Source organism: Fusarium pseudograminearum, chromosome 3, assembly GCF_000303195.2.
Source record: "Fusarium pseudograminearum CS3096 chromosome 3, whole genome shotgun sequence".
In the NCBI taxonomy this organism is placed as follows: Eukaryota; Fungi; Ascomycota; class Sordariomycetes; order Hypocreales; family Nectriaceae; genus Fusarium; species Fusarium pseudograminearum.
The window spans coordinates 5002742-5026963 of NC_031953.1; the positions used below are offsets into that span (position 1 = coordinate 5002742).

Sequence of the window (24222 nt, forward strand, 5' to 3'; positions counted from 1 at the left end):
TCGAGCCTTCCCGGGGGAGTTTCGTTTCCTTGAAAGTCCTTTTTATCTTCTGTGGATATCTTTTTGCTGTGTTGGACTGGATGGGTCGATTGCGATCAAGAGCATCGCACTACTAGTGCCTGGTATGGCCCGACAGACTTGACAAAATATCTAGTTAGGTAAACCTGTTAAATATATATACCAAGAATACCTATACATAATAACTGTGACCAGTCAAACTTACAAGTTACAACTAACAAAAAGTTGGTTGTTGAATCAAAAATTGTATCATGATTGGCCCAAACTAGACCCTTGATACCTAGGTAGGTACCTACCTAGGTACCTAGAAAAGATGGTCCGTGCATGACTGGGGCAAGACATGATGAGAAAGATTGGAAGGAAGGCTGCCACATTTTTTTGGATGGAAGCTTCGATTCATCACAGCTCCTCCTCCCACTTCGAACCCCCACCAACCGACCCGCGGAACACTTGAGCCTGTACATAATTTTCGACACGACAACAACATCCAATAATCATACCCGGGTCGCTTCATCATCTTCAAAATGTCATTCGGTGGCCAAGCGCCGACGATTATCGTCCTCAAGGAAGGTCTGTTTTACCCCACCGCCGCCCGCTTCACCCCTCGAAATCTAAGGGGGCCGGCCACCTCCAAAAACGACAATACAAGCAATACGCAAATAGCAAAATGCATGTAGTTGCGATAGGTCGCTGACAATAGAGCTTGCTACAGGAACCGATACTTCTCAAGGAAAGGGACAAATCATCTCCAACATCAATGCCTGTCTCGCTGTTCAGGCTACCATCAAGTCCACTCTGGGTCCCTACGGCGGTGACCTTTTGATGGTTGATGAGAATGGCCGCCAGACTATTACCAACGATGGTGCTACTGTCATGAAGGTTTGAAGCACCTGATAGAATATGCTTTCCACTATTCCATTGCTAATTAAAGAAAAGCTCCTCGATATTGTCCACCCCGCCGCTAGAATTCTCGTCGATATCGCCCGATCGCAAGACGCCGAAGTCGGTGATGGAACAACATCAGTCGTTGTGCTCGCTGGTGAAATTCTAAAGGAGGTTAAGGAGCACGTCGAGCAAGGCGTTAGCTCTCAGATCATCATCAAGGGTCTGCGAAGGGCGTCTCAGATGGCAGTCAACAAGATCAAGGAAATTGCTGTCAGCACGAACGAGGCTAACCAGCGTGATACTCTCATCAAGCTGGCTGGTACTGCCATGACCAGCAAGCTCATTAAGCGAAACACTACTTTCTTCACCAAGAGTATGCCACGAACACCCCGAGCCCGTATTTGATCATTCTAGCTAACAAATCACAGTGGTTGTCGATGCCGTTTTGTCACTCGATCAAGACGATCTGAACGAGAAGCTTATCGGCATGAAGAAGATCCCTGGTGGCTCCCTAACCGAATCCCTCTTTGTCAACGGTGTCGCCTTTAAGAAGACCTTCTCTTATGCTGGTTTCGAGCAACAACCAAAGTCTTTCGACGACCCCAAGATCGTGTGCCTAAACGTCGAGCTCGAGCTCAAGGCCGAGAAGGATAATGCCGAGGTCCGTGTTGAGCAGGTCTCCGAGTACCAGGCCATCGTCGATGCGGAGTGGCAAATTATCTACAAGAAGCTTGATGCTATTCACAAGACTGGTGCCAAGGTCGTTCTTAGCAAGCTGCCCATTGGTGACTTGGCTACCCAGTTCTTCGCCGACCGAGATATTTTCTGTGCTGGACGCGTTGCTGCTGAGGACATGGAGCGTGTTGTGCAAGCTACCGGTGCCGTTATTCAGTCAACATGCTCTGATATCCTGCACGAGCACCTGGGTACTTGCGGCAAGTTCGAGGAGCGCCAGATTGGTGGCGAGCGATTCAACTTCTTCGAGAACTGCCCTGAGGCCAAGACCTGCACCCTCGTCCTACGTGGAGGTGCCGAGCAGTTCATTGCCGAGGTTGAGCGATCTCTGCACGATGCCATCATGATTGTTAAGCGAGCCATCCGAAACCAGCTTATTGTTGGTGGTGGTGGTGCTGTTGAGATGGAGATTTCAGCATACCTCCACCAGTTCGCTGACAAGAACATCCCCCACAAACAACAAGCTATCATCAAGTCATTCGCCAAGGCCCTGGAGATCATTCCCCGCCAGCTTTGCGACAACGCCGGCTTCGATGCTACCGATATCCTGAACAAGCTCCGTGTCGAGCACCGCAAGGGCCAGACATGGGCTGGTGTCGACTTCCAGAATGAAGGTGTTACTGACATGATGGAGCGCTTCGTCTGGGAGCCTGCTCTTGTCAAGGTTAACGCTCTCCAGGCCGCTACCGAGGCCAGCTGTCTTATTCTCGGCGTCGATGAGACAATCCGCAATGAGGAGAGTGCTAAGCCCCAGGCCCCTGGTCAGCTGCCTCCTGGTGCTGCCCAGCGCGCTCTGCGGGGCCGTGGACGTGGCATGCCCCGAAGGTAAAGGCATAAAATGTAATGAGAGATGGAGAATATGATCAAGAGTAAAAAGGGAAAATTTGCTTGTCCTGGAAACATAGACTTTTGAGAAGAAAACAGGAATGGCGGTGTCGTGGCTAGGGAGCCGGAGGATCTGTATGATACCTAGACTTATCTGACCTCTAAAACTTGATGATGACCTCTATCTCCTACATTCAGAATACCAGTCGGCCTCAAGGCGACATAAACATGAATGGATCTTGGTGTATTGAAGGCTCCACGACGGGGAGCCTCAACTTGAACGATTAACAGCGAGATAATATTTAACGCCAAGCTCATGCTTATAAGTAAGAGGAAATACATGTCTAAGACTCGCACGCTTTATGCTTCAGTCCAACAAAAACGACGACAAGACTGGCACCAGAGATCACGTCCCTGATACTCCGAACCCAAGATTATACAAGCTCCTTTCCTTATGTACCAACCCCTGATTGTCCGTCTCACCAACACCTATGCCACTCATGCTAACAGTCCCATCCATGACATTGTCATCGTCTTGGTGGTCTATCAACATTTCCAAATCCTGGTCAACAACATCCTGTCCCACATCCTCAGTCGCATTGAGTAATGCTTGGAAGTCGGCGGGTGAGTGGTATTGATCGAAGGGACCGAGGTCGTGTGGCGAAGACTGGTTGATGATTTGCGGGTCGATGGGTTGATACACAGAGTGGTCGTGTGGGTGATGGCCGGCTGGAGGATCTTGGAGCATAGGATTCTGCGAGTGAAGTGGATGGTGTATGGTGCTGTTTTGAAGGGCGTGAGAATGTGCAATTAGAGAAATGTCAGCTGGGTTAGCGTAGGGATTAGGTGGGTGATCGTGGCCTGGACGTTGTTGTGATAGCGTTGGTATTATGCTGTGATCTTGTAATGGCAGCATTTGTGTCGTAGGCGGGCTTGTCGCTTGTACTTGGTGTTCATTCGAATCTTCCCTTGCTACCCCTGATCTCCTCCCGCCTTGGTTACTCGACGATGCTGCTTTCCGCGCACCGCCAGGATTAGGTGTCTTTCCGAGCTCTTTGCACTCAATACAGCTACGAATGACATCGCTGACTGTCTCCTTGATACGGCTCCAATGGTACTTCTCTGCAATAGTAGCGGTTGTCTTGTTGATGCCGCCGTGCTGCTGAACATGCACTTGGCGAGCGATGTCGAATTGGCGAGTTGGATCAGATATCACCTCTTTGTCCTTGAGCATGAGCTTGTCGCCGTCGAGAAGCTTATAGTGCGTCGCTGCGCTCCGGAGCCTGCTTTTCTCGGCGCGGTCAGCGCCGTTCGGGTATTCGCCGTACTTGAGGTAGAACTTGATTTTGTCGAAACGCTCTTCACTCACGAGTTCTCCGCTTTCAGACGGTGACAGGTCCCGGCCATAGATGATGGCATCAATTAGTTGGCCTGGGTAGCTGCGAAGGTTTCCACATCCCTTGACTCGGCCGATTCGCTTGAAGCCCAAGGCATCCCAGATGCGGCACGATGCCACGTTTGTTTCGTACACCAGGTTGAAGACACTGTAGGTATATCCCAGACGGGGTGCCCAATCTAGATAGGCCTCGCCCATCAGACGACCAACACCTCGGTTACGGGCGGCGTCAGTGACTAGAAAACCAGCGTTGCATACATGGCTGCTGCGGCCGGGGTAGTTGGGCTTGATATAGAAACTTCCCAAGCATTCACGGGACCAATCTTTGCCTTCAACTACATCCTCAGCACGTTCAACATTGCCAAGCAGCATGATAGCGCCAAAATTCTGAAACCAATAGGAACCGAACTTGTCGGCAGCGAAAGGCTCCATCATGGGATACGTATCGCCGCCTTCAATCTCCTTATTGATCTGGTCACATAGGTACGCAATCAGTGACTCCGGAACCTGGTGTTTCGAGGCAAACGGGACAATAGTGGCCACCGTCTGGCGATCACGAAGTGTGACCTGCCGAGGGATGATATCGGCCGGGAAGCCGGGGCTGCTCGGATCCGGGTACGGAGGTTGACCCGAGACTCGGTAGATAGTGGGGCTTGCCGGATCATCAAGCATGGCCGGCATTTTCTTGGAGCGTACCCTTTATGCAAGGTTGAACAAAAGATTGAAAGAGAGAAGGGGGGAAACGGAGGGATTTAATTGGAGGATCAAGCGTTTATTCCTATCAGCGAATCGTTAGCAGTCAGATTCTCTGGTCACTCACGAACTATCCTCGCAGTCTGGGTGACGTCGTCTTACACCAAACCAACACCAGCAAGACTGAAAGTGTAGAATGAAGGAGTAAATAACAAGATGCTGCATACCAATTCAAGAGTAAAAAGCGAGGCAATTTATTAAGAGTAGCTCGGCTCAAAAGCTAAACCATTACTGGAGATTCCGTGGTTGTGGGGTGCGCCTTTGAGATACCGATCTCGCACCGAACTGTCTTCCTAAATCTTTCGGATTCCAGGCGTTTACTGTAGTGGACTAACTGTTGGAGCAACGTGGTGTAATAGTTCTCCAGGAGTACTAATGCGCTGACCAGGTGCCTGGTAACCTGGATCCTTGGCTGGGGAATGTTGGCACCTAGGTTGGGTACTGAAACCTGTGGCCTGGATTTGGCTGTCTGGGGACCTCCACTGAGAACTGACTGCACCTGCAGGCACCTATTTGCTGTAGGTCCAGCGGTAGCCCCGGTAAATATGGTACAGTAGTATCAAGTCGGGTGCTCCGCTATGCAAGCCGGCGTGGTGCAGTGCAGTGTAGTGCTGTGCCGATTTTGCTGTGGAATTCGTCGTGACTGTGCTGAAATGTTCTTGGTGATGAGGGGAAATGCGCAGGACAGGACAGGACTGGGGCTTGTAGGTAAATCCTCACTAAGGCGCGCCCCAAAATTACATGGAGGCGGGGCAAGGCAAGCACCTGGAGCTGAAGGAACCTAAGCCACGACCAAACATCATTAAAATGGGGCAACCATTTATCCGCAGACAACGCCGCAATCGGCCCATGTACAACAGCAACCCATATACAACAGAACTTCAAAACAGTAAATGCATACCCGTACAGTACATTTTATATTTCATATCAGTTTACATCGCTTCCTTAATCTATTCCTCCCGTGAGCTATTATACAGCTTCAATATTGTACACAGCTTTTTTATTGCTTGCCGCTTTTGATATCGGCCTCAATAGCCTCCGCTACATCCTTGAGTCCCGACAACTGCTCCTCGATGCTTGTCAATCTCGAGTCGCTTGTTGACTCGGCAGGCTGAGTCTCGATCTGGCTTTCGACTTGAGCTTCAACCTGAGACTCGACAACTACTTGGGAGATAACAGGCTCTTCGGGTGAAGGGATTGACTCTATAGGCTTGGTAGTAGTCTGTGCCTCAGCCTCGATGGCCTCAGCTACAACCTTGAGGCTTGATAGCTGGTCTTCAATGCTTGCCAGCCTTGAATCAGATGATGGCTCGGCAGGCTGGGCTTCAACCTGAGCCTCAACGATTACCTCGGAGACAATAGGCTGTTCAGCAGAAGCGAGAACTGACTCTATAGGCTTGGTAGCAGACTGCGCCTCAGCCTCAATAGCCTCAGCTACGACCTTGAGGCTTGATAGCTGCTCTTCGATGCTCGACAACCTTGAATCGGGCGATGACTCGGCAGGCTGAGCTTCGACAACTGCCTCGGAAACAATAGGCTGTTCAGATGAAGCGGGAGCTGACTCTGTAGGCGTAGGCTTGGTAGTAGAGTGTGTCTCAGCCTCAATAGCCTCGGCGGCAGCCTTGAGACCTGATAGTTCCTCCTCAATGCTGGCCAGCCTGGAGTCCGAGGTTGAATCAGCAGCGCTAGGCTTAACGTCTACCGAGGCCGTCTGTGCCATCATTTTAATCAAGTCGGTTTCGGTGACCTCGGATTCCTCTCCGTAGAACTGTTCCCGTAGAATCTTCTGCTCTTCCTCGCTGAAACCCTCCAGGTTGTGCTGCATCTGACCCATGACATTCTTGCGTTCAGCAATAGCCACCTTCTTCTCACGGCTCATGTGCTGGACAATATCAGGGGGGTTTTGCCAAGTTGACATGTCTTTCTTAGCATCTGCCATGCGTCGCTGATAACCTCGTTGACCAGCTCGGCCTAAAACACCACCAACGACAGCCATAGCTCGTAAACTACACACATGTTAGAATGTCAAAATGTACGAGGTTTCGGGAATTCTTACCTGTCGTCATTGGCAGGAATGGTGTAAGTCACCCATGATGGGTCAGCGTTAGTGTCAATAACGCCAATGGTGGGGATGCTCTTGAGACCGCACTCGTACAAAAGAGTGTAGTTCTCAAGAGGGTTTAAGCAGACAACCAGATCAGGCATCAAGGGTCGAGCTGAACCTCTGTAGTTCTCAAACCCAGGAAGTTCCACGTCTTTGTGGTCCACGACCTTTGTACCAGCCATCTTCAAGATGACATCTCGGTTGGTAATGCCACCGGGAGTCCACTTGGTGAACAAGTGACAAGCACCAGCCATCTCTGCAGCCTGAGTAACAATCTCCATTTGGCCCTTGCGGTTTCCAACAAAGAGAATGAGACCAGCATTGTAAGCAACCTCCTCAACCACACGAGCCGCTCGTCGGAGATGTGCCGCAGTGGTCTCGAGAGAGATCATGTGCACACCCTGACGCACACCATAAATGTACCGAGAGTTGGCAGGGTTCCAGAGTGAAGTCTTGTGTCCAATATGCGTTTGCGAAGCCAGCAACAACTCCAGAGTGATATCCTCAGGTCCTGGTGGGTTGTTGACAAGTTCGGTAGGGATATATCGTTTGACAAGTTTTGAACCGAGGCTTCGTGTGTTGGCCTGAATACGCTGCCATTCTCTGTACTGCTGAGCAGGCGTCGCCGGGGTCGCAGAGTTCGAGTTCTTGTTGGGTGTCGTCCATGTTGAGACCTTGTGCTCGTGCGCGGAGTTGGTCCTGAGGGATAGAATTCCGTCCTGTACAATTCGCTGTTTCTTTCGTGCCGCTGAAACGATCTTGGGAGGAGCGGCAGTGGCCTGAGAGGTCGTCCATTCCTTCATCTCAGGTGCAGCCTCAGTCTTGGGGGTGACCTGGGTGGACATTCGCCTGAGGATGGATCTGGAGATGGGAGACGCCATTGTGTGGCGGCCTGGCTCTGTCAGTTAAATATTCGCAATGGAAGCACCTCAATTGACTCACAATGCCGCACGGGGGCGTTCCTCAGGATCATGGCGACGACTTGCGGATTGCTCAACTATCGTGACGGTCGTTCGATGGTAACCAAAAATTGGCTATGGCGGCGGATGGTTCCGGGTGCACAGATTTTCCGGCCCGACTAACATCAACCTTGCGATTCAGCTTGAACCATGATTTCACAATAATACAGGCAGCCAAGTCGATGAGAATTTTTTTAAACAAAGAAAATTCAATTAATCCTGCAAAGGGTAAGGGTAGTTTCTACTATAAGCACTTCTTTCTCTTTCTGTGTATCTACAACTAAACAGCGCCCCGTCTTCATCATGTCGTTATGAGGAAAGTCAATGGTATCTTTACCGGCTGGTGAGCCTTGCAATAGTAAAAACGCCTACAATAGCAACCGCCAGTGTGACAATCGCGCCGGGAAGTATCAGTTCATTGGGCACACCGGCGATAATCTGCTCCTCATGTGCATGTGCATGTGTATGCGCCGCACGGCTCTTACGTCTCCGTGCGGGATGTTCGTCCTCCGAATCGTCATCGTCCTCCTCTTCTTCTTCCTCGGGCCACCACTTACGGCGCTCGCGGAGGCCAGCACCGGTGGAGACTGAGGGTGTAGCAGGATGTCTAGGGTCGGCTGCAGACACAGGAGGCTTCTCAGGATCGTGCACAAAGAGATCAACCTTGTCGTGGTGAGCCTGGCGAGCAAGGATAACGGCCTCGAGCAAATCATGATCGGCGGTGATTGAAATAGAATCTCCCTCATCGTCCAAGAAGCTCAGGGCAAAACCAGAGCCGACAATCTTTCCATCTTCCACATCAGGCACTCCACCGATGTTGTCAGTCTCAGCTCCAAGTTTAGAAGCAATAGCCTCAACAAAAGCTTCGATGCCGTCTGTAGCGACGATCTTCATGCGATGCACTCGACCAGAGGGTGCCTTGAACTTAAAGGGGAAGGGGAGTTCTTCAGGGAGTTGATGCTCAAGGACATCGGGGAGGATAGAGCGGGGAGGTGATTCCATGCCAACGTGCGAGGCCGAATCTCCTGGAGCGACAGTGTCGTTGAGACGGTCACGGACCATATCGGGGGATGTGAGACGAGAACCCAGGTTGGTATGCTGAGCTTGGCTGCCCTCTCCTGACATCATGGACTCAGTCTCGGCGTCGAGGGAAAGCCAGAACTTGTTCCAGGCAGGACCCTCGTCGTTGTTGTTTGACATGGCATTGATCTGGTCGAGCGTAGCGTAGGTGAGTTTGAGAACATCAACCATACCAACGATCTCGCCGCCATCATTCATAACAGGCAAATTTAGGTAGTGGCCATCTTGGAAATTGTTAGCAGCGTCTATGAAAAAAATTTCGGGTATCTTACCATGCATCTTGCGGAGAGCAGCTTGGAGTGTCATGTCCATGGGTGCAAAGTCGGGGTGAGGGGTCATGACACGCACGACACTGCAGTTGGCGGGGTCCAAGCCAGGGGCAATGACTCGAAGAACGACATCCTTGCTGGTGAAAATACCCGTAATAGCACCTTGATCCTGAACCAGGACAGCAGTTGTACGATTCTCCTTCATGAGCTGAGCAGCCTCTCTGACCGAGGTTCGCACGCTAACGGTGGTGGGGGGGACACCGTTAAGCACGGTTTCCAAAGTAGGTCCGGACATCTTGCTGCGCAGAGCTTCAACGTACTGAATGATCTGCTGAGGCTGGGTAGAACCCAACTCAGACTGAACACCCTCGAGAGCATCGTAGAGCTTTCGGGAAGAAGAGTAGGCACGCTCAAGCTTTTCCATAGCATCGTAAAAACACTTGGTGATATCCAACACACCAGAAATATCCTGGTTCTCGTCCATAACTGGCAAATGGCGGAAGCCCTTTCGAACCATAAGATCCAAGGCATCGGTGGCGCTGGTGTCGGTTCGAGCGCAAAGGGGATTCTTGGTCATAATTTCGGCGATAGTGACAGCGGAGGCCTTGGCTCCAGCTCCTACAACACGGAACGCAAGATCCTTGGCGGTGAAAATACCAGCAATTCGGTCGTCATCGTCGGTAACCAAAACACAATCCTCTCGCTTTGCTGCCATCAACTGGGCGGCCTCGGAAACAGTAGTGTTGGGCTTGATCTGGAGGGCCTGGCTGGGCTTCAGGGCAAGGACAGTTCCGGGAGGAGCTTTGCGAGAATGGCGAGCTCGGCTTGTGAGGTGCTTCTTCTTGGAGAGATCATTTTCGAGCTTCTTTCGGATAGCCTGGACCAAAGGTTAGCAACCTTGCTACACAATTCGAAGCTTCCCGAGGTATATATCGCATCCAAGATAGCGGGGAGAGGTATATCATGACGAACCTCATCACGTTTGCTCTGCTTCTGGCGACTTGCGCTGAAGGAAGATCCAGTCTCGGTAGGCGGTGTGGGCTCGAGGACAGGACGAGGAATATTAGAACTACCGCCGCCGCCGCCGCCGCCGCCGCTGGGACTGTTGGCAAACGGAACTGCACCACGGCCCTTGTTGGGCGTGCTTCTGTGAGTGTTGTGAGAATGTCCTGACATGGCGGCAGATGGAACGAGGACGAGACAATAGGAGTCGGTCCGGTTTATCGTCGCAGCCCAAAGGACTATTGCTATTCTGTTTCGCTGTAGGCAAAAGAGGGTCGGCGGCAGGAAGATGCAATAAAAGGTGAGTTTCTGCCCTGGTTGGAGAGAACCTCGGAAAATCGAGGATCAGCCAATCGCAGTGGGCGAGATATTCTGCGGCTGGAGGAAATCGGGTGACAGTGTTTAAGGTGAGTGACTCTTTGAGCTCCAAGAATGGTTGGTACGTTCTCTTGGCCCCTGGACTTTCAAGGTTGTTGTGGTAACTCTTTTAGTGGGTGTTGACTCTGTAATGGGTGCGGACCAATCATATGTCGCTAGAAGCCGTTTCACCGCTTGATCAGACAGCTTTTCCAGAGGGCACTCTCTCCTCAAAGACCAACACGAACTCTCGAATTTGATATAACATTCTTCTCAGGGTTCTGGACTACTTTATGATATGCATCTCCGTCCCATTCATGACCCGCATATTATCGTATGTATCTTGCTTATAGTTCAGCGGGAGGATCCATCGTGACCCGAACTGTCTGCACATCATGGGCCCGTGCTATTATTATGCATACATCCCTCCTCGATTCCTATACCGCCTTCATCCCTACCGGCTATGCCTCCCGGTTGGTCACTGTGACATGTACCAATGATCTTCCACATCTGGGTTGACTGCACACCTGAGCTGGTTGGTACCTTTCCTTACTTTGCTTCACTTTGAGCCACGTAGGCGGCAGCCGATAGTTGAGGCCGGAGAAGTTACTAACTTCTTGGGGAACTGCTTGTACACGACATCAAGGAAAGCGTACATATTTTCTGAGCCTCCGATGTATTCGAGTGTCTCCATAATGGTCTCCTTCCATTCATCGTCGAGATCTCCCTTGACAACCCGTTCGAGCAATTCGGTGACAACAACAGCCATTTCCATGCCGCCTACGCAAGTGCTTGCGAAGCTGTCTGTTGTTGCCACACGGCTTCCACTCATACCTCGGAGAGTTGTCGGCTTGTTGTCCTTGTGATTCTCATGGTGCTCAAGGGCCCCATGGCTCATGTTGTCCGAGCTGAGTAGAAGAGGAGGCCCAGCAAGCAAGGTAGAGTGCAGACTGATGGGTGAGCCGGTCATGAGATCATGCAGATTCGGGTCGTACATGGTAAGTTGATGCTCAGCAGTGCGTGCGAGGGCCATAGTCTCTTCAAAAGTATGGATTGGTGTGAGATCATCTTCCACCACGGGATGCTCGAAAGGTGCAAGCTGAACTGGTTGCTCAAACGTAGTCTTGATGGGACCGGGATATGTCAGGATATATCCGCTGGAGAAGTACACTCCTTCCCATGGCGCACTTCTGCCTTCGTCAGGGTCGTAGCCGGCCTTTCGAGCAATTGATCGGTTCATTTCCAGGTTCGTGCATTCCAGGAGCTTAAGCCTCTGGGCACGAGTCAGATCGAAAGACTTCTCGTTTCCATAAAGCTCTAGGGCGCGCTGATATCCTCTGTAGGGGATACTGCCTCCGCCAGTTGCATTGGCTGGGCGGTCGAGGCGAAGGAGAAATGTGCTAACGTAGAGGGAATCACGCTCCCGCTCGGGTGCATCGCATCCCTTGAATTTGAGTATGCCTCCGTTCATCGTGTTCACAAGCAGCGGAATGAATCCACAGATGAAGATGAGAGAGAGAGTTATGCGAACAGGAGTCGTTGATCGTGAGTTTCTTGTTAGCTGCTGATAGAAGTAGGAGTATCAAACGAAGAGGAGGGGGGACGGAGGAGGCAGGAGGAAGGAACGGCAGCGGGTGAGGAATAATAACTGGCAGAACCTGTTTGGCAGCTGCCAGGCAGTGGCTTCCTCTGCCTGCTCGGTATCAGTGGTCTTGAGATGAAAAGGACAAATAACCCGAATATCCAATCGAGTATGGCATAAACTGGCTCACTTTGTTGTATATTTCTTATTGCTAGCGGTCAGATCTTCTTGTACGCTGAATGTATCCTAGATTTAGCAAACATATATTTCTATATACATAGTCAGTGACACAGAAGGAGTATATTGTTCTGTATACCCCAGGGCAGGCATGTCTCTGTCTGCCTAAAGATCTTGCAAACAAACAAATGAGTGATGTCGATGTCGATGTGGTAGGAGGCAGGTTTTCTACAATTCTATCCAGGGAGGAACAAATATTGCGATCTCAGGGGCGTTTGCAGTCCTTTCCTTACGTTGTGAATATCTAGACTATCTAGTTATGAGGTAGATGAAAATGTAGGACCTGGTTTCGGGGCATAGAGGGTAAATGAGATGATTCAAGAGCTCATGAACATTTTCATCAATTATAATATTTGGTTTTCTATTCTGATAAATTCAAGTTATGCTAGTTCGATGTATAGCTCGTAAGTCCGCAATTAGCTTCTTTCTCAACTGTCCTGTTATGTAACGGCGCTCATCGCCAACAGAATACGGACACTCGCAGTTGACGAGGCATCCACACGCGCTTGTTCTAGACCGTTAAACCGCCCGACTGACGTTAGCGCCTCTTTGCTAAGTATATGATGTTAAGAGTGCTAAGTTCTATTAGCGCACAGATTTATACATCTGTATGCGAATCGCAATATTATAGGTTTCCTAACCAGGTCGTTGTGTGAGATAACCTGGACACGAAACGTTGAAAAGTTGGCAAGTAGGTATAGGGTAACATGCATTAGACACAGAGGAGTAAGTCCGGACGATAGAGTGTGCAAATACCCAGGCAGAGTGGTTGACAATTTAAAAAGGATAACCTATAACAATCATGAAGAAAACTTTACGGACGAATCGAATAATCAGGACCATACTAGACCAGCAAATAGCTACCAGGCAGCCAGGTCAGCAGCTTCGGGTTCTAGTTTGACATGGATGTCTTTCAGTAGTGGAGTCAAGCAATATATTGATCTACAGAACCACCACGCTGTCAATCGACCCGTTGTGAAGATTCTAACTGACACATGTCCAATTGAGCTCAAGGACTGGGTTAGAGATGTCAGGCGCTAAGTGTTATTTTGTTTGCTGACGAACGCCTCAACCAACCTTAAAGAGCTGAAAGCTAGAATGTACAGTCATGGACTGGGGAACCTGGGCAACATATTGGGGATTGGTGACTATGACACAGCATATCTTTGTCGATTGTTTGGCTGGAATGCAAAAGCCCGTTGTAAGCCTTTGGGCGTTTATCACTGTCCAATGAGCCACATTCACCTGGTATGGAAATGCGTACGCATGGCTTCGGCCTGGCCAGGTTAGTTGAGGCAGCTTAGCTTTGGAGCTCTGTTGATCCTGAAACAAGACGTCATTACATCGGCTGCAAGGATTGTTTTTTCCTGGCTTCCCTTGTTGCTATAATTGAGACATGTGCTACTATAATCCCAGGTTGTTATGGTAGCAACAGGGAATAGGAAGAGGCGTGGCCCTATTCCCGATGGGTATGTGCACTGGATTGTTTACCTTTTTGTCTTCACGGTGAAGATTGTTGAGATTGGATCTAATGGCTTGAGAGGTGTGTCGAATTAGGAAAGCAGCTAAATTAGTGAGAAGATAGATTGAGACGAAAGAAAGAGGGGGAGAAAGTATCGACTCTGATGGATCATAGCTTGAAAATAGCTCAAGGTCAGACAGATACCGAGGATAACAAGGTGTAAGACGGTCGTCGTCCAGGTCACGTCTCAGAAGCTGGGTCTTCTCTTCTTGGTCTTGGTTCGATCGACTAACTAACTGACCAACTTAGCCGCTAGAGCTAAGATGTACCAGGATGGGAGGAAGTGGGCTGAGCCTATTGTGAATCTGGATTTGGGTGGCACACGTTGCCCCAGGTGATCAGAATATGTTTACATGATTGAGCATCTGCCCAAGTAGATCTGGAGCGCCGACCCCAAAGATGCAAGCTACCCACTACTCTTCTCGTATCTAGCACCAAAGCTGCATACTCTAAACACACTGTTACTGAACAGATAATCTGTTCGCGCATCAATTGTGCCCATCGCATTCAAACCCATCTCATCGCATCGCATTACACTTCATCTCGCCCCATCAAATCTTCGGCTTGAACCTACACATATATTGATCGCAAAGTCGATACCAATTGGACACGAAAGAACTATTTCGGTAGCCCGGCGCTCTGTGGTTGCGCTGTGTGAGGTAAGTAAAGTTGATACCACTAGTCAGCATTATTAGGTTGATTGACCTAACAATGCCTCCAGTTTCGGACCAATAGGTTCCAATCGACAACTGAACAACCGACGACAATTCAATTTCCGGACTCCCGTTGCGACATAATGATGTCCAATCCATCAGGAGGACTTCACCCTCGACAGAAGCAGCATCGGCGTCAAAACTCGACACCGAATGCTTTCGAGGGTGTCAAGATCCCCAATCTGCCAACTACACAACGACAAACCGCACACCGACGCGGCCTCAGTCTCGATATTCGAAGACAACCAATCACAGCATCACCATCAACAACAATGACAAGGCAGAAGCAAATGGTAGGTACAAATACTAACAACACAGGATTAGCCAATTACCCGCAGCAGCAGCGCATACAAGCACGCCCGGGCACACAGCACCCTTACGCCAACTTGGCATCTAGTGGAAGCGAGAACTATCTCATGTCCCCTCACGGAACTCCTCAGACACAGCGATTCGACCCGTCCTGCTTTGACCCAAACTCAATTCCCTTTGATACTTACACCACAGACCTCAACGTGATGATGAGCAAAGGACAGCAAGCTTACGGCGACAATTTGTCGGGAGGTAAGGAATTTGATATTTTTAACAATGATAGTGCTCTTTCGACACCATCCTTCATGACCTTCCCCTCCGAGGGGTCCTCCGCCCAGGGTTGGGCCTCTGAAGGTGACACCTCCAGCACAAGGAGGACCTCGCGGAGGATAAGCGGCGGCATCATGGACCGCGTCAACAAGTTCGAGAACTTGGACTCAACGAGACCAGCAACTCCCCCGAGCCAGAACCAGAACCGGGGCCAGAACATACAAAGTCAGTCCTTCGACTGGACGATGCCACTGGCCGCCACGACTAACTCGGAGAAAGGCTACTTTCCCCCTACGCCCACCGAGACTTCCCAGGACCGATTGGTCAAGGACGAGCCTGTGCCAAGTCGCTTCTCTGAGGGTTATGATGAGTCTATGGAAGATACTATCAAGCCCGTGAGGAACCGTGGGGGAAACCGAAGGGCCCAGACCATCTTCCAGGATATCAGACAACACTCTGAGCAGGACATGTCTAGCCAAGGCCAAACAGACTCAGCTTCTGAGGCATCCTTCCACGGAGTGCCAATGGCGACCCCTGACTACATGAACATGAACAACTTCAACAACGAGTTCCTAAAGATCGAGAACGGTTTCGGTCGTCAAGATATCCAAGGTCTCGATGTCGGCCCCAGCACACCCCATATGGAACATTTTATCGATCTTAGGCCTTACTCAATTAGCGCACAATCCATCTCTGGCACACCCTCACAAACACCCTCTCGTCGCCACTCTCCTCATCGCCGAACAGAATCTGTTGCAAGCATCGCTAGTGCTGCCAGCATTGCCAGTATCAACATTGAGGAGACCAAGACAGAGACCGGCGTGACTCAAGATGAGATCGCTCAGTTCATCAGCGGCCCTGATGCAGGCGACGGCAAGTGGACATGCACATACGAGGACTGTGGTAAGAAGTTCGGCCGCAAGGAGAACATCAAGTCGCACGTTCAGACTCACCTCAACGACCGTCAATACCAATGTCCCACATGCCAAAAGTGCTTCGTTAGGCAGCACGACCTTAAGCGACATGCCAAGATCCACACCGGAATCAAGCCTTATCCCTGTGAATGCGGCAACAGCTTCGCTCGCCACGACGCTCTCACTCGACACCGTCAGCGAGGCATGTGTATTGGCGCTTTCGACAATGTCGTGCGCAAGGTTGTCAAGCGAGGACGACCCCCCAAGAAGGGCCGTCCTGATATCGAGACCCGCATGGACAAGTCCGCTAGAACCCGCAAGAAGAACATGTCCATCAGCTCAATGTCGTCTTTCTCTGCATGTTCGGACAGCTCAGCTGTAACCTCACCAGATCAGTACATATTTGACGACATGATGGACATTGGAATGCCTTCACAAAGCCAAAACCTTGCCGCCGTCTCCTCAGCACCCATGACCGGCCTCACTGCTGCAGCTCTCCAAGAGTATGCCTCTTCACCATCCGCTGTCAGCGCTCACTCTTACGTCTCCCCTGAAGCCATCATGGACGGTACTCCCATGCACGTTGCATCTCCTGCCAAGAGCGCCGCGAGCCAATACAACACACCTCCTGAGCTCTCACAATCATCATCCCCCCCTGGCACCCACTACTTCGAGGTCGAACAAAACAACTCGATGAACACCGACGACCTAACCGCCATCCCCGGTACATCCACATACGTGACCTCGGCGACCATGGCTGCTACCCTTCCTCTGGGAATGAGCAGCGCAGACGACCTCATGGTTCATTTTGGTGGCGACAATGGTCTTATCCAGCTAGACCGTGATTCCCACATGATGTCCATGGGTAAGTTTGAGGATGATGAATTTGAAAGCAGCATGTTCCCCGGTGATGGCAACGACGTTTTCTTTGGAAGCAATTAGTTTGTGCCCTACGCTTTGGGTTTGTTATTGTTTTATTGAAGCGCAAAAGCCTTTTCGAAACCTACCTAATCAGCGTCGGCCTACCTTACTTTTTGTTCAGTCTCCATTTTGGATAATATTTGCCAACTTGCGTCTTTGTTTTCAAGCAAGCAAGCAAGCATCAGCATGGCATTCTTATTATTTCTATTGTTATTCGTTTCACTTTTTTTTTTTATATTCACGACGATCACGCGTTACGCGGCCATGCACCGATGCATAGGTATGCATGCATAACAGCAAGTCACGTCTTGTCATGTACAACACGATACGGGGGAGTCATGAAGGTCACAAAAAGGCACGGGGTTCGGACTTTTCGTACTTGGAGAGGGTTTCCCTTCAACATCAGCATCTGGGTTTTTTTGGGGGGGTCAACTGTGGAACAGGCGAATGGATATGGGGTTTTTGGGATTTGGAGATTGCTAGAGAGCAAAGGTCTCAACGCGGTTGGGTGTCGCACACCCTTTTGGACCGCCTTGATGGAGTTTTTCGGTTGGGACTTTGCTTAGGATTTACCAATGGAATATTCATTGATGACTGTTACTGTGCCTTTTGATGTGAAATGTATAGAAACTGGCTGCCTAGTTAGTTATGTGTGTTATAACTGAGCCGATGTATAAGTGTGGTTAACCGTACGGGATTGGTATGAGTACCTATGTAAGAGTACGCACTGGGCTTCGTACAAACCTGGCTTGAACATATATGTTTTACACTATATTTCATTTTGTTGCAATTCACGTTTTAGAATCCATCGGCTGCCTATTGCGTTCATACTGGTTTACTTCCGTCTATTTTGTTACCCACCTGGGTACATAGTAGGTGGCACATTAAATATTAAAGATCCCAGCGTCTCACTATTCTCCACTCAAGAAGCTCGCAGCCCACCTATCGACCACAGCTTAGCTCAAGCTTCTCAATACATCAACTAAAATTCCCCTCCATTACTTTCACTGATTCTTCTCACACAACCACCACAAATAATAACAGGCAATTAGCTGCAGGACAGTCTCCTCAAAGCTGATTGACTATGTTAACGCCCACCATCGCCGTGAAAACCAGCTTTCTCTACGCTGCTGGAAATACCCCAGCAACCAGCTTGACCCGATCCATTCCTCACGGTCAGGACGTGGATATTCTGTCACTGGGATGTGGTGACTTGCGCAACGTTCTTTACACAACATATCTCGAGAAAGGACTTCGTAAGTCCTCACTTAACCGCTTATTTGTTCAGTAACTGACTAAAGAAGCCCAGAGAAAAATCGACATTACCTGTTGTGATGTAGCAGAAAGCATCATTGGTAGGCGAATTACCCTGCAGTAAAGCGCCTCAAAGCCGCTGACAAGACCCAGCTCGCAATGCCTTTTTTCTGATTTTCCTTCTTGATGAGAACTGCAAACTCAGCAATGAGCAGCTTTGGAATGTCTACTACCATTTTCATGTCGATGAGGATACTGCTGCTGCTGTGCTGCAAACCGCCACCAAGCTACTCACAGCATCCAAGTCCCTCGATGAGTGGAACACCAGCAATTTTGCCAAGTCCATCAAGTTTTGCGATGCCGACACACTGTCAGATGTCCGACGAGTCTGGATGACTATAAAAAATGCAGCAGCCAAGTGCCAATCGGGAGACTACATGGAGACATTTCAGCAGAATGTCAAGCCGTCCATGGACCACCACAACGCGATGTTCGGTGAGGCAGGTGCTAATATCGCGGTCATGCGCTCTGCGGCACCTTTATCCCTGCAGGCAGGAGTAAAGTTGATAGAGATGTCTCGACAGTACTGGAAAGAAGGCACGGTCACGCCACGACAGACCACGGACAAGTCACCAAATCCACTCCTCGTCAGTCTCCTCTCTGAGAACAGTCTCCTACACTACGGCAGTGATCCCATCATGGGTTTTCACCTGGCCACTGCTTATGCCGCTCTCCTGGAAGGATCCCCCATGGAACCCAAGGGCTCAGAACAAGACTTTACTGCCTCAGCTGCCGCCAAAACCCAGTTCAATGAATGGATCTCTGCTTTCAAGTCGCTGAAAAAGAACATCGTTATCCGATTCGCCATTGCAGATGCCTTGACTCTTTGTCACAACTTCCAGACCGCCCAAGCAACAGGAAAACCGGCCAACCTTTATCGACGAACCTGGGATTCTCGACCACTGGTTTTGGACCCGAAGGAATATGGCAAGGGTGGTACAGGGCCTTCCGCGTTCGATATGATCGATACCTCGAACCTGTCTGACCACATCGGAGCTCTCAATATTCTTATCGCAGCAGGGCCCCTACTGAAAAATGAGCCATGGGCCTCCTTGTTTACAGAGCTGCTTCTCAGGTCTGAAAAGTCCAAGGACAGTGCGCTTGATAAACTGCTTTGTGGCCATGCACCCACCCTTTCGTTGCTGCTCGGATTCAGTCCTGTGCAATACTGGACCAACGCGAAGGTTGAGTCTCACGTCGACGAGATCTTGATTGGAATGATGAACGAGAAAGAAGGAGAGACGCAGACGCGTACTCGATTGGCGTGGAAGCGGAACAATAGTTTTTCAGACCAAGTCAGTCATGGAAAGCTGCACATCGACTCTAAGCAACTGATCAAATTGCTTTCTCCCCTATACGACTACATGTTCGAAGCTGAGAACATTACAAAAGTCGATAGTATGGACAATAGGTCAAACTCTTATGGGAATTTCAATCGTGCAAGCTTCGCCGCTATGCTCAAGATCGTCATGACACGAGTGGCGACGGAATGGCCAACCATGTGCTCAGCATTGATCGACTCTATTGCTCAAGAGCATCGCTTTCTGCTAGCTAGTAACGGCATGCAGGACTTTTGTCTCCAGCTTCACCTCCATGGTGTCAATACAGAGCCTTGGATCATACAGGAGAGCAGATCCATCCCTGAAAATGGTGGTTTCAATCGTTGGAAGTCACTTCCGCCAGCAGTCGCTGTCACAGTAGTGATTCCCCGAAACGCTGTTGCCCGACTGTATAAGCATAAGGAAAATGCCTTTAGGATGGTATCACCACCACTTATCGGATCAGTGCGGTCCAGCCACAATGCGACAGAAGCATGGCAAAACATGTTTGGCGATACCCAGATTGCTTTTGGCCATGTAGAAACAAAGAAAATGCCAGACGATGACGAATTCCAAGTCATAATCGAAAGAGACCAGGCTGGCTGGGACGGAGACTCGCCCCTTATCGCATCTTTCTATGTCCCTACATCAACCCTGCAGAATGAACCAAAGTCGGCGCTGGTAAGCCTATGTGTCCCTCCAACGGGACAGAACTCAGCCATCTTTGGACCTATCCTTGGAATGACCATGGCCGTTTTTGAGACACGAATTGACGACAAGTCAAGCGTATTTGTAACAAAGCACCTGCCCGGTCAAGACACTTACCCTGTCCTGTGCGCGGCTGTCAAACCTCTCGACAAGGCAGTGAACGAGGGCCATGATGATAAGGCGACAAAGATGTTACTTGACATACCGCCATCAGAGTCTACTATTACCACGATCACAGGCCATTTGGATATCACCTCGAAGAAAGGAAGGGATCTGCTCAAAAGCAAGGTCCCAATTGAGTTTCGTCTACGAAATCCCTTTATCGTTGACGTTATATTTGGCGAAGACAAGCTTATTTGCCCTCTCAAATTTCCAGTGCCTGTTACCAATGATGGGATCAAGTCACGAGTTGCTCGAACAACGGGCTATATCGAGTTGATAGCACCACTGGCAAAACCAGCCTATTCTCCGGAATTATTGAGCTTCCTTTATCCCTCGGTAATCTCCTCAACTGGCGTCCCGACAAGCCTGAACATGCCGCATTTGAACCTCGACAGTCTCCCAGTTCTTGACCTGGAGAACGAAGATAGAAATCGATGGATGACGACCTTGACATCACTGATGTTCTCATCTCGAGAGAAGTACCTGCGTGATGTACGTGATGAAAGCGGCATATCGCATGACCCAGCGGTTAACTTCAAGGAATCCATCTTCACCATGTTCATGATTGCTTCAGGTTTGCAGGGCGGGCAGACAGGCCTGTTTGCCATCAACCACCCTGGACGAGGAGGTATACATATGCTGGTATTCGTATCAGCCATCAGAATTGACGGTGACGCCGCCTCAGTCGTTCTCGATGCAGCTGTCATTCCATTCACAATGGATCTCGTGTCATCTGGTAGAATGGAATCCTTCCTTCTCATGCTCAGGGAGCTTGAGTGCGGCAGCGTCGCCGTGGACGATGCGGAACTCGACCTCTGGAAGAAGGCACTTCCATCGATGGTAGAGCGATGCCGCACTTGGTCACACAGCAAGAAATGCGAGTACAAGAGAAAAGGAGCTACGATACCACTCAGCACCAAAGATGGCGAGCAAGTTTTGTGTTCATGTGGAAACGGGCGTCTACCTGAAAACTTCGTTTCACTTCCTGAATGGGCTAATGCAGCACCTAATGCTGTTAGGATTGCAATCAGCCCAACCTACGCAGTCCCGTGTAACGAGGAAGTCATTAACCCGGCTGAACTTCCCCAAGGAACTCCCGTCACTCGAGTTGAGCGATGCAGAAGCTGTGGAAAGCCAGAGAATGAAGAGGGAGTAACGCTCAAGAAGTGTTCACGTTGCCAAAGGGTTAAATACTGCTCTGGTGAATGCCAGAAGAAGGATTGGAAGAAACATCGAGCTGAGTGTAAATGAGTGGATGAAGTTGAAAAGCCATGCATGTAGTGGCGAAGAAGCATTTGGAATCAAACTTGGCGTTGGAGTACACATTCAGTAGTTGATAGCTACCTACCTTAGTACTTTAGTGGAAATAAAGTAAATAAATACGAACTGGATGTAAGTAAACGAGGACTGAAATTACTTTCATGAATAATATGATTAGCGGTAGTGATATTGAGCTTCTGGGTTGATATCGTTATGAGTATCTTTATTTTTTTTAAAAAAATCTGTTTTTCGAGAAACGATGAGAAGTCTCGTCAGCACATGATCAGCGATGAAAGTATCTATCAATGTTCCTTTCTCAGGCTTGAGTGCATCCGAATTATATAGGTCCTGTTTGTCATAGCTTGGATAGCATCTTTGGACAGCAAGCATATCTCTATAGTGATTGGACTCTCACCGAGCCCCTCTATAAATTCACCTCGTACACCGACTGGTTGACCCACACCGCCTTACCCCTTGGATGGAGGGCAGGAGGGGCAGAAAAAATGTCCCAGCCTAGCCTGTCCGCTATTGCCTGTTGACCAGCTGGTGCAAGCTTGTGCGATTACGAAATCGCGAAACCTTCAACACCAGCACCGCTTCTTCATAGACTCGATTTTCTCGATCTCGAATATAGCCACCGTGCCAACAAAAGAGATCTACAATCATGTCGGCTGCACAACTCCTCAACCCAAAGGCCGAGTCCCGAGTACGTCGAAATAATACCCCCCGCAGACAAGTGGCCTTGCAGCCTGCTAACCCCGTTGTCGCAGAGGAGGGGCGAAGCTCTGAAGGTCAATATCAGTGCTGGTGAAGGCCTACAGGATGTCCTCAAGTCCAACTTGGGCCCTCGAGGCACCATTAAGATGTGCGTTTCTCTCTCGGGCTCGAATGTTTTTGCTCAAAACTAACCATTTATCAGGCTTGTTGACGGTGCGGGTCAGGTACGATTACCTATCAAAATGCCCCTCGACGACCCCTAAACTGACCGATACCCTCAGATCAAGTTGACCAAGGACGGAAACGTTCTCCTCCGCGAGATGCAAATACAAAACCCTACCGCCGTTATGATTGCCCGAGCAGCGACCGCCCAGGACGATATTTGCGGTGACGGAACCACCTCAGTTGTTATGCTGGTCGGCGAGCTTCTCAAGCAGGCAGACCGTTACATCTCGGAAGGACTGCACCCTCGAATTATCACTGATGGTTTTGAGGTTGCCAAGATCGAGGCCCTCAAGGTAAGTTCTCTGCCTCAATACTTTGGAATTCTGACTAAATGTTGTAGTTCCTCGACTCTTTCAAGCTCGCCAAGGAGGTTGACCGAGAACTCCTCCTCAGTGTCGCTCGTACTTCGCTTACCACCAAGCTTAACGCTACCCTGGCCCAGAAGCTTACCCCCGATATTGTCGATGCCGTTCTTGCTATTTACCAGGAGGGCGCAAAGCCCGATCTACACATGGTTGAGATTATGAAGATGCAGCACCGAACAGCTGCCGACACTCGCTTGATCCGTGGACTGGCCCTCGATCACGGTGCTCGTCACCCCGATATGCCTAAGCGACTCGAGAACTGTTACATCCTTACCATGAACGTCAGTCTGGAGTATGAGAAGACCGAGATTAACTCTAGCTTCTTTTACTCCAGCGCCGAGCAGCGTGATAAGCTTGTTGAGAGTGAGCGTCGCTTTGTCGATGCCAAGCTCAAGAAGATCGTCGATCTCAAGAAGGAGCTCTGCGGCAACGATGGAACAAAGAACTTTGTCGTCATCAACCAGAAGGGTATCGACCCCCTTTCTCTTGACGTCCTCGCCAAGAACAACATTCTGGCTCTCCGACGAGCCAAGCGCAGAAACATGGAGCGTCTTCAGCTTGTTTGTGGCGGTGTTGCCCAGAACAGTGTCGATGACTTGTCCGAAGAGGTTCTGGGTTACGCTGGTCTCGTCTACGAGCAGACTCTGGGAGAGGAGAAGTACACCTTCGTTGAGGAGGTCAAGGACCCCAAGTCCGTTACTCTTATGATCAAGGGCCCCAATGCCCACACCATTGCCCAGGTGACAGATGCCGTCCGAGACGGTCTTCGAAGTGTCTACAACATGATCGTCGACAAGTCTGTTGTTCCTGGAGCTGGTGCGTTCCAGGTCGCCTGTGCTTCTCACCTCAAGAGTGACGCCTTTGGCAAGACTGTCAAGGGTAAGGCTAAGTGGGGTGTTGAGGCTTTCGCCGATGCTCTTCTCATTATTCCCAAGACCCTGGCTGCCAACGCTGGCCTTGACATCCAGGATGCTCGTAAGTTCATTTCTTCTAATCTAGTTGATACAATAGCTAACTTGTCGCAGTTGCGGATCTCCAAGATGAGTACGCCGACGGCAACGTCGTCGGTCTTAACCTCGAGACTGGTGAACCCATGGACCCTGAGCTGGAGGGTATCTACGATTCTTACCGAGTTCTGCGAAATTGCATTGCTTCTAGCTCAAGCATTGCATCCAACCTGCTTCTATGTGACGAGTTGTTGAAGGCTCGACAGATGGGCAGAGCAGGCGGCCCTGGGCCTGGCATGGATGGACCTAATGATCACATGTAGGAGATACCACGTTAAAATGAGGCTAGACAAA

The 24222-nt window shown here is 50.0% G+C and overlaps 7 protein-coding genes across 7 annotated transcripts, besides 2 other annotated features; 4 read left to right on the forward strand and 3 right to left on the reverse strand.

Annotated features, from left to right (window-relative positions):
- Nucleotides 1-542: 542 nt before the first annotated feature.
- Nucleotides 543-2467, forward strand: FPSE_01186 (uncharacterized protein; the record flags this gene model as incomplete). Its single annotated transcript, XM_009254306.1, has 4 exons — nt 543-588; nt 731-897; nt 955-1276; nt 1332-2467. The coding sequence occupies 4 exons, from the start codon at nt 543-545 to the stop codon at nt 2465-2467; spliced, it is 1671 nt and encodes a 556-aa protein (XP_009252581.1).
- A 402-nt stretch (nt 2468-2869) lies between these two features.
- FPSE_01185 (uncharacterized protein) lies at nt 2870-4540 on the reverse strand (the record flags this gene model as incomplete). The annotated part of the gene is made up of 1 exon (XM_009254305.1): nt 2870-4540. The coding sequence occupies one exon, from the start codon at nt 4538-4540 to the stop codon at nt 2870-2872; it is 1671 nt and encodes a 556-aa protein (XP_009252580.1).
- Nucleotides 4541-8008: 3468 nt separating this feature from the next.
- Nucleotides 8009-10200, reverse strand: FPSE_01184 (uncharacterized protein; the record flags this gene model as incomplete). The annotated part of the gene is made up of 3 exons (XM_009254304.1): nt 8009-8979; nt 9028-9901; nt 9997-10200. 3 exons carry the CDS (start codon nt 10198-10200, stop codon nt 8009-8011), a joined length of 2049 nt encoding a protein of 682 aa, XP_009252579.1.
- Nucleotides 10097-10121: a microsatellite.
- A 742-nt stretch (nt 10201-10942) lies between the features above and the next one.
- On the reverse strand, nt 10943-11854 carry FPSE_01183 (uncharacterized protein; the record flags this gene model as incomplete). Its single annotated transcript, XM_009254303.1, has 1 exon — nt 10943-11854. One exon carries the CDS (start codon nt 11852-11854, stop codon nt 10943-10945), a length of 912 nt encoding a protein of 303 aa, XP_009252578.1.
- A 2367-nt stretch (nt 11855-14221) lies between these two features.
- Nucleotides 14222-14277: a repeat region.
- A 243-nt stretch (nt 14278-14520) lies between these two features.
- FPSE_01182 (uncharacterized protein) lies at nt 14521-16872 on the forward strand (the record flags this gene model as incomplete). The annotated part of the gene is made up of 1 exon (XM_009254302.1): nt 14521-16872. One exon carries the CDS (start codon nt 14521-14523, stop codon nt 16870-16872), a length of 2352 nt encoding a protein of 783 aa, XP_009252577.1.
- Nucleotides 16873-17935: 1063 nt separating this feature from the next.
- Nucleotides 17936-21605, forward strand: FPSE_01181 (uncharacterized protein; the record flags this gene model as incomplete). Its single annotated transcript, XM_009254301.1, has 3 exons — nt 17936-18107; nt 18156-18206; nt 18259-21605. 3 exons carry the CDS (start codon nt 17936-17938, stop codon nt 21603-21605), a joined length of 3570 nt encoding a protein of 1189 aa, XP_009252576.1.
- Nucleotides 21606-22278: 673 nt separating this feature from the next.
- FPSE_01180 (uncharacterized protein) lies at nt 22279-24191 on the forward strand (the record flags this gene model as incomplete). Its single annotated transcript, XM_009254300.1, has 6 exons — nt 22279-22320; nt 22385-22479; nt 22534-22555; nt 22613-22849; nt 22897-23896; nt 23947-24191. The coding sequence occupies 6 exons, from the start codon at nt 22279-22281 to the stop codon at nt 24189-24191; spliced, it is 1641 nt and encodes a 546-aa protein (XP_009252575.1).
- Between the last annotated feature and the right edge of the window lie 31 nt (nt 24192-24222).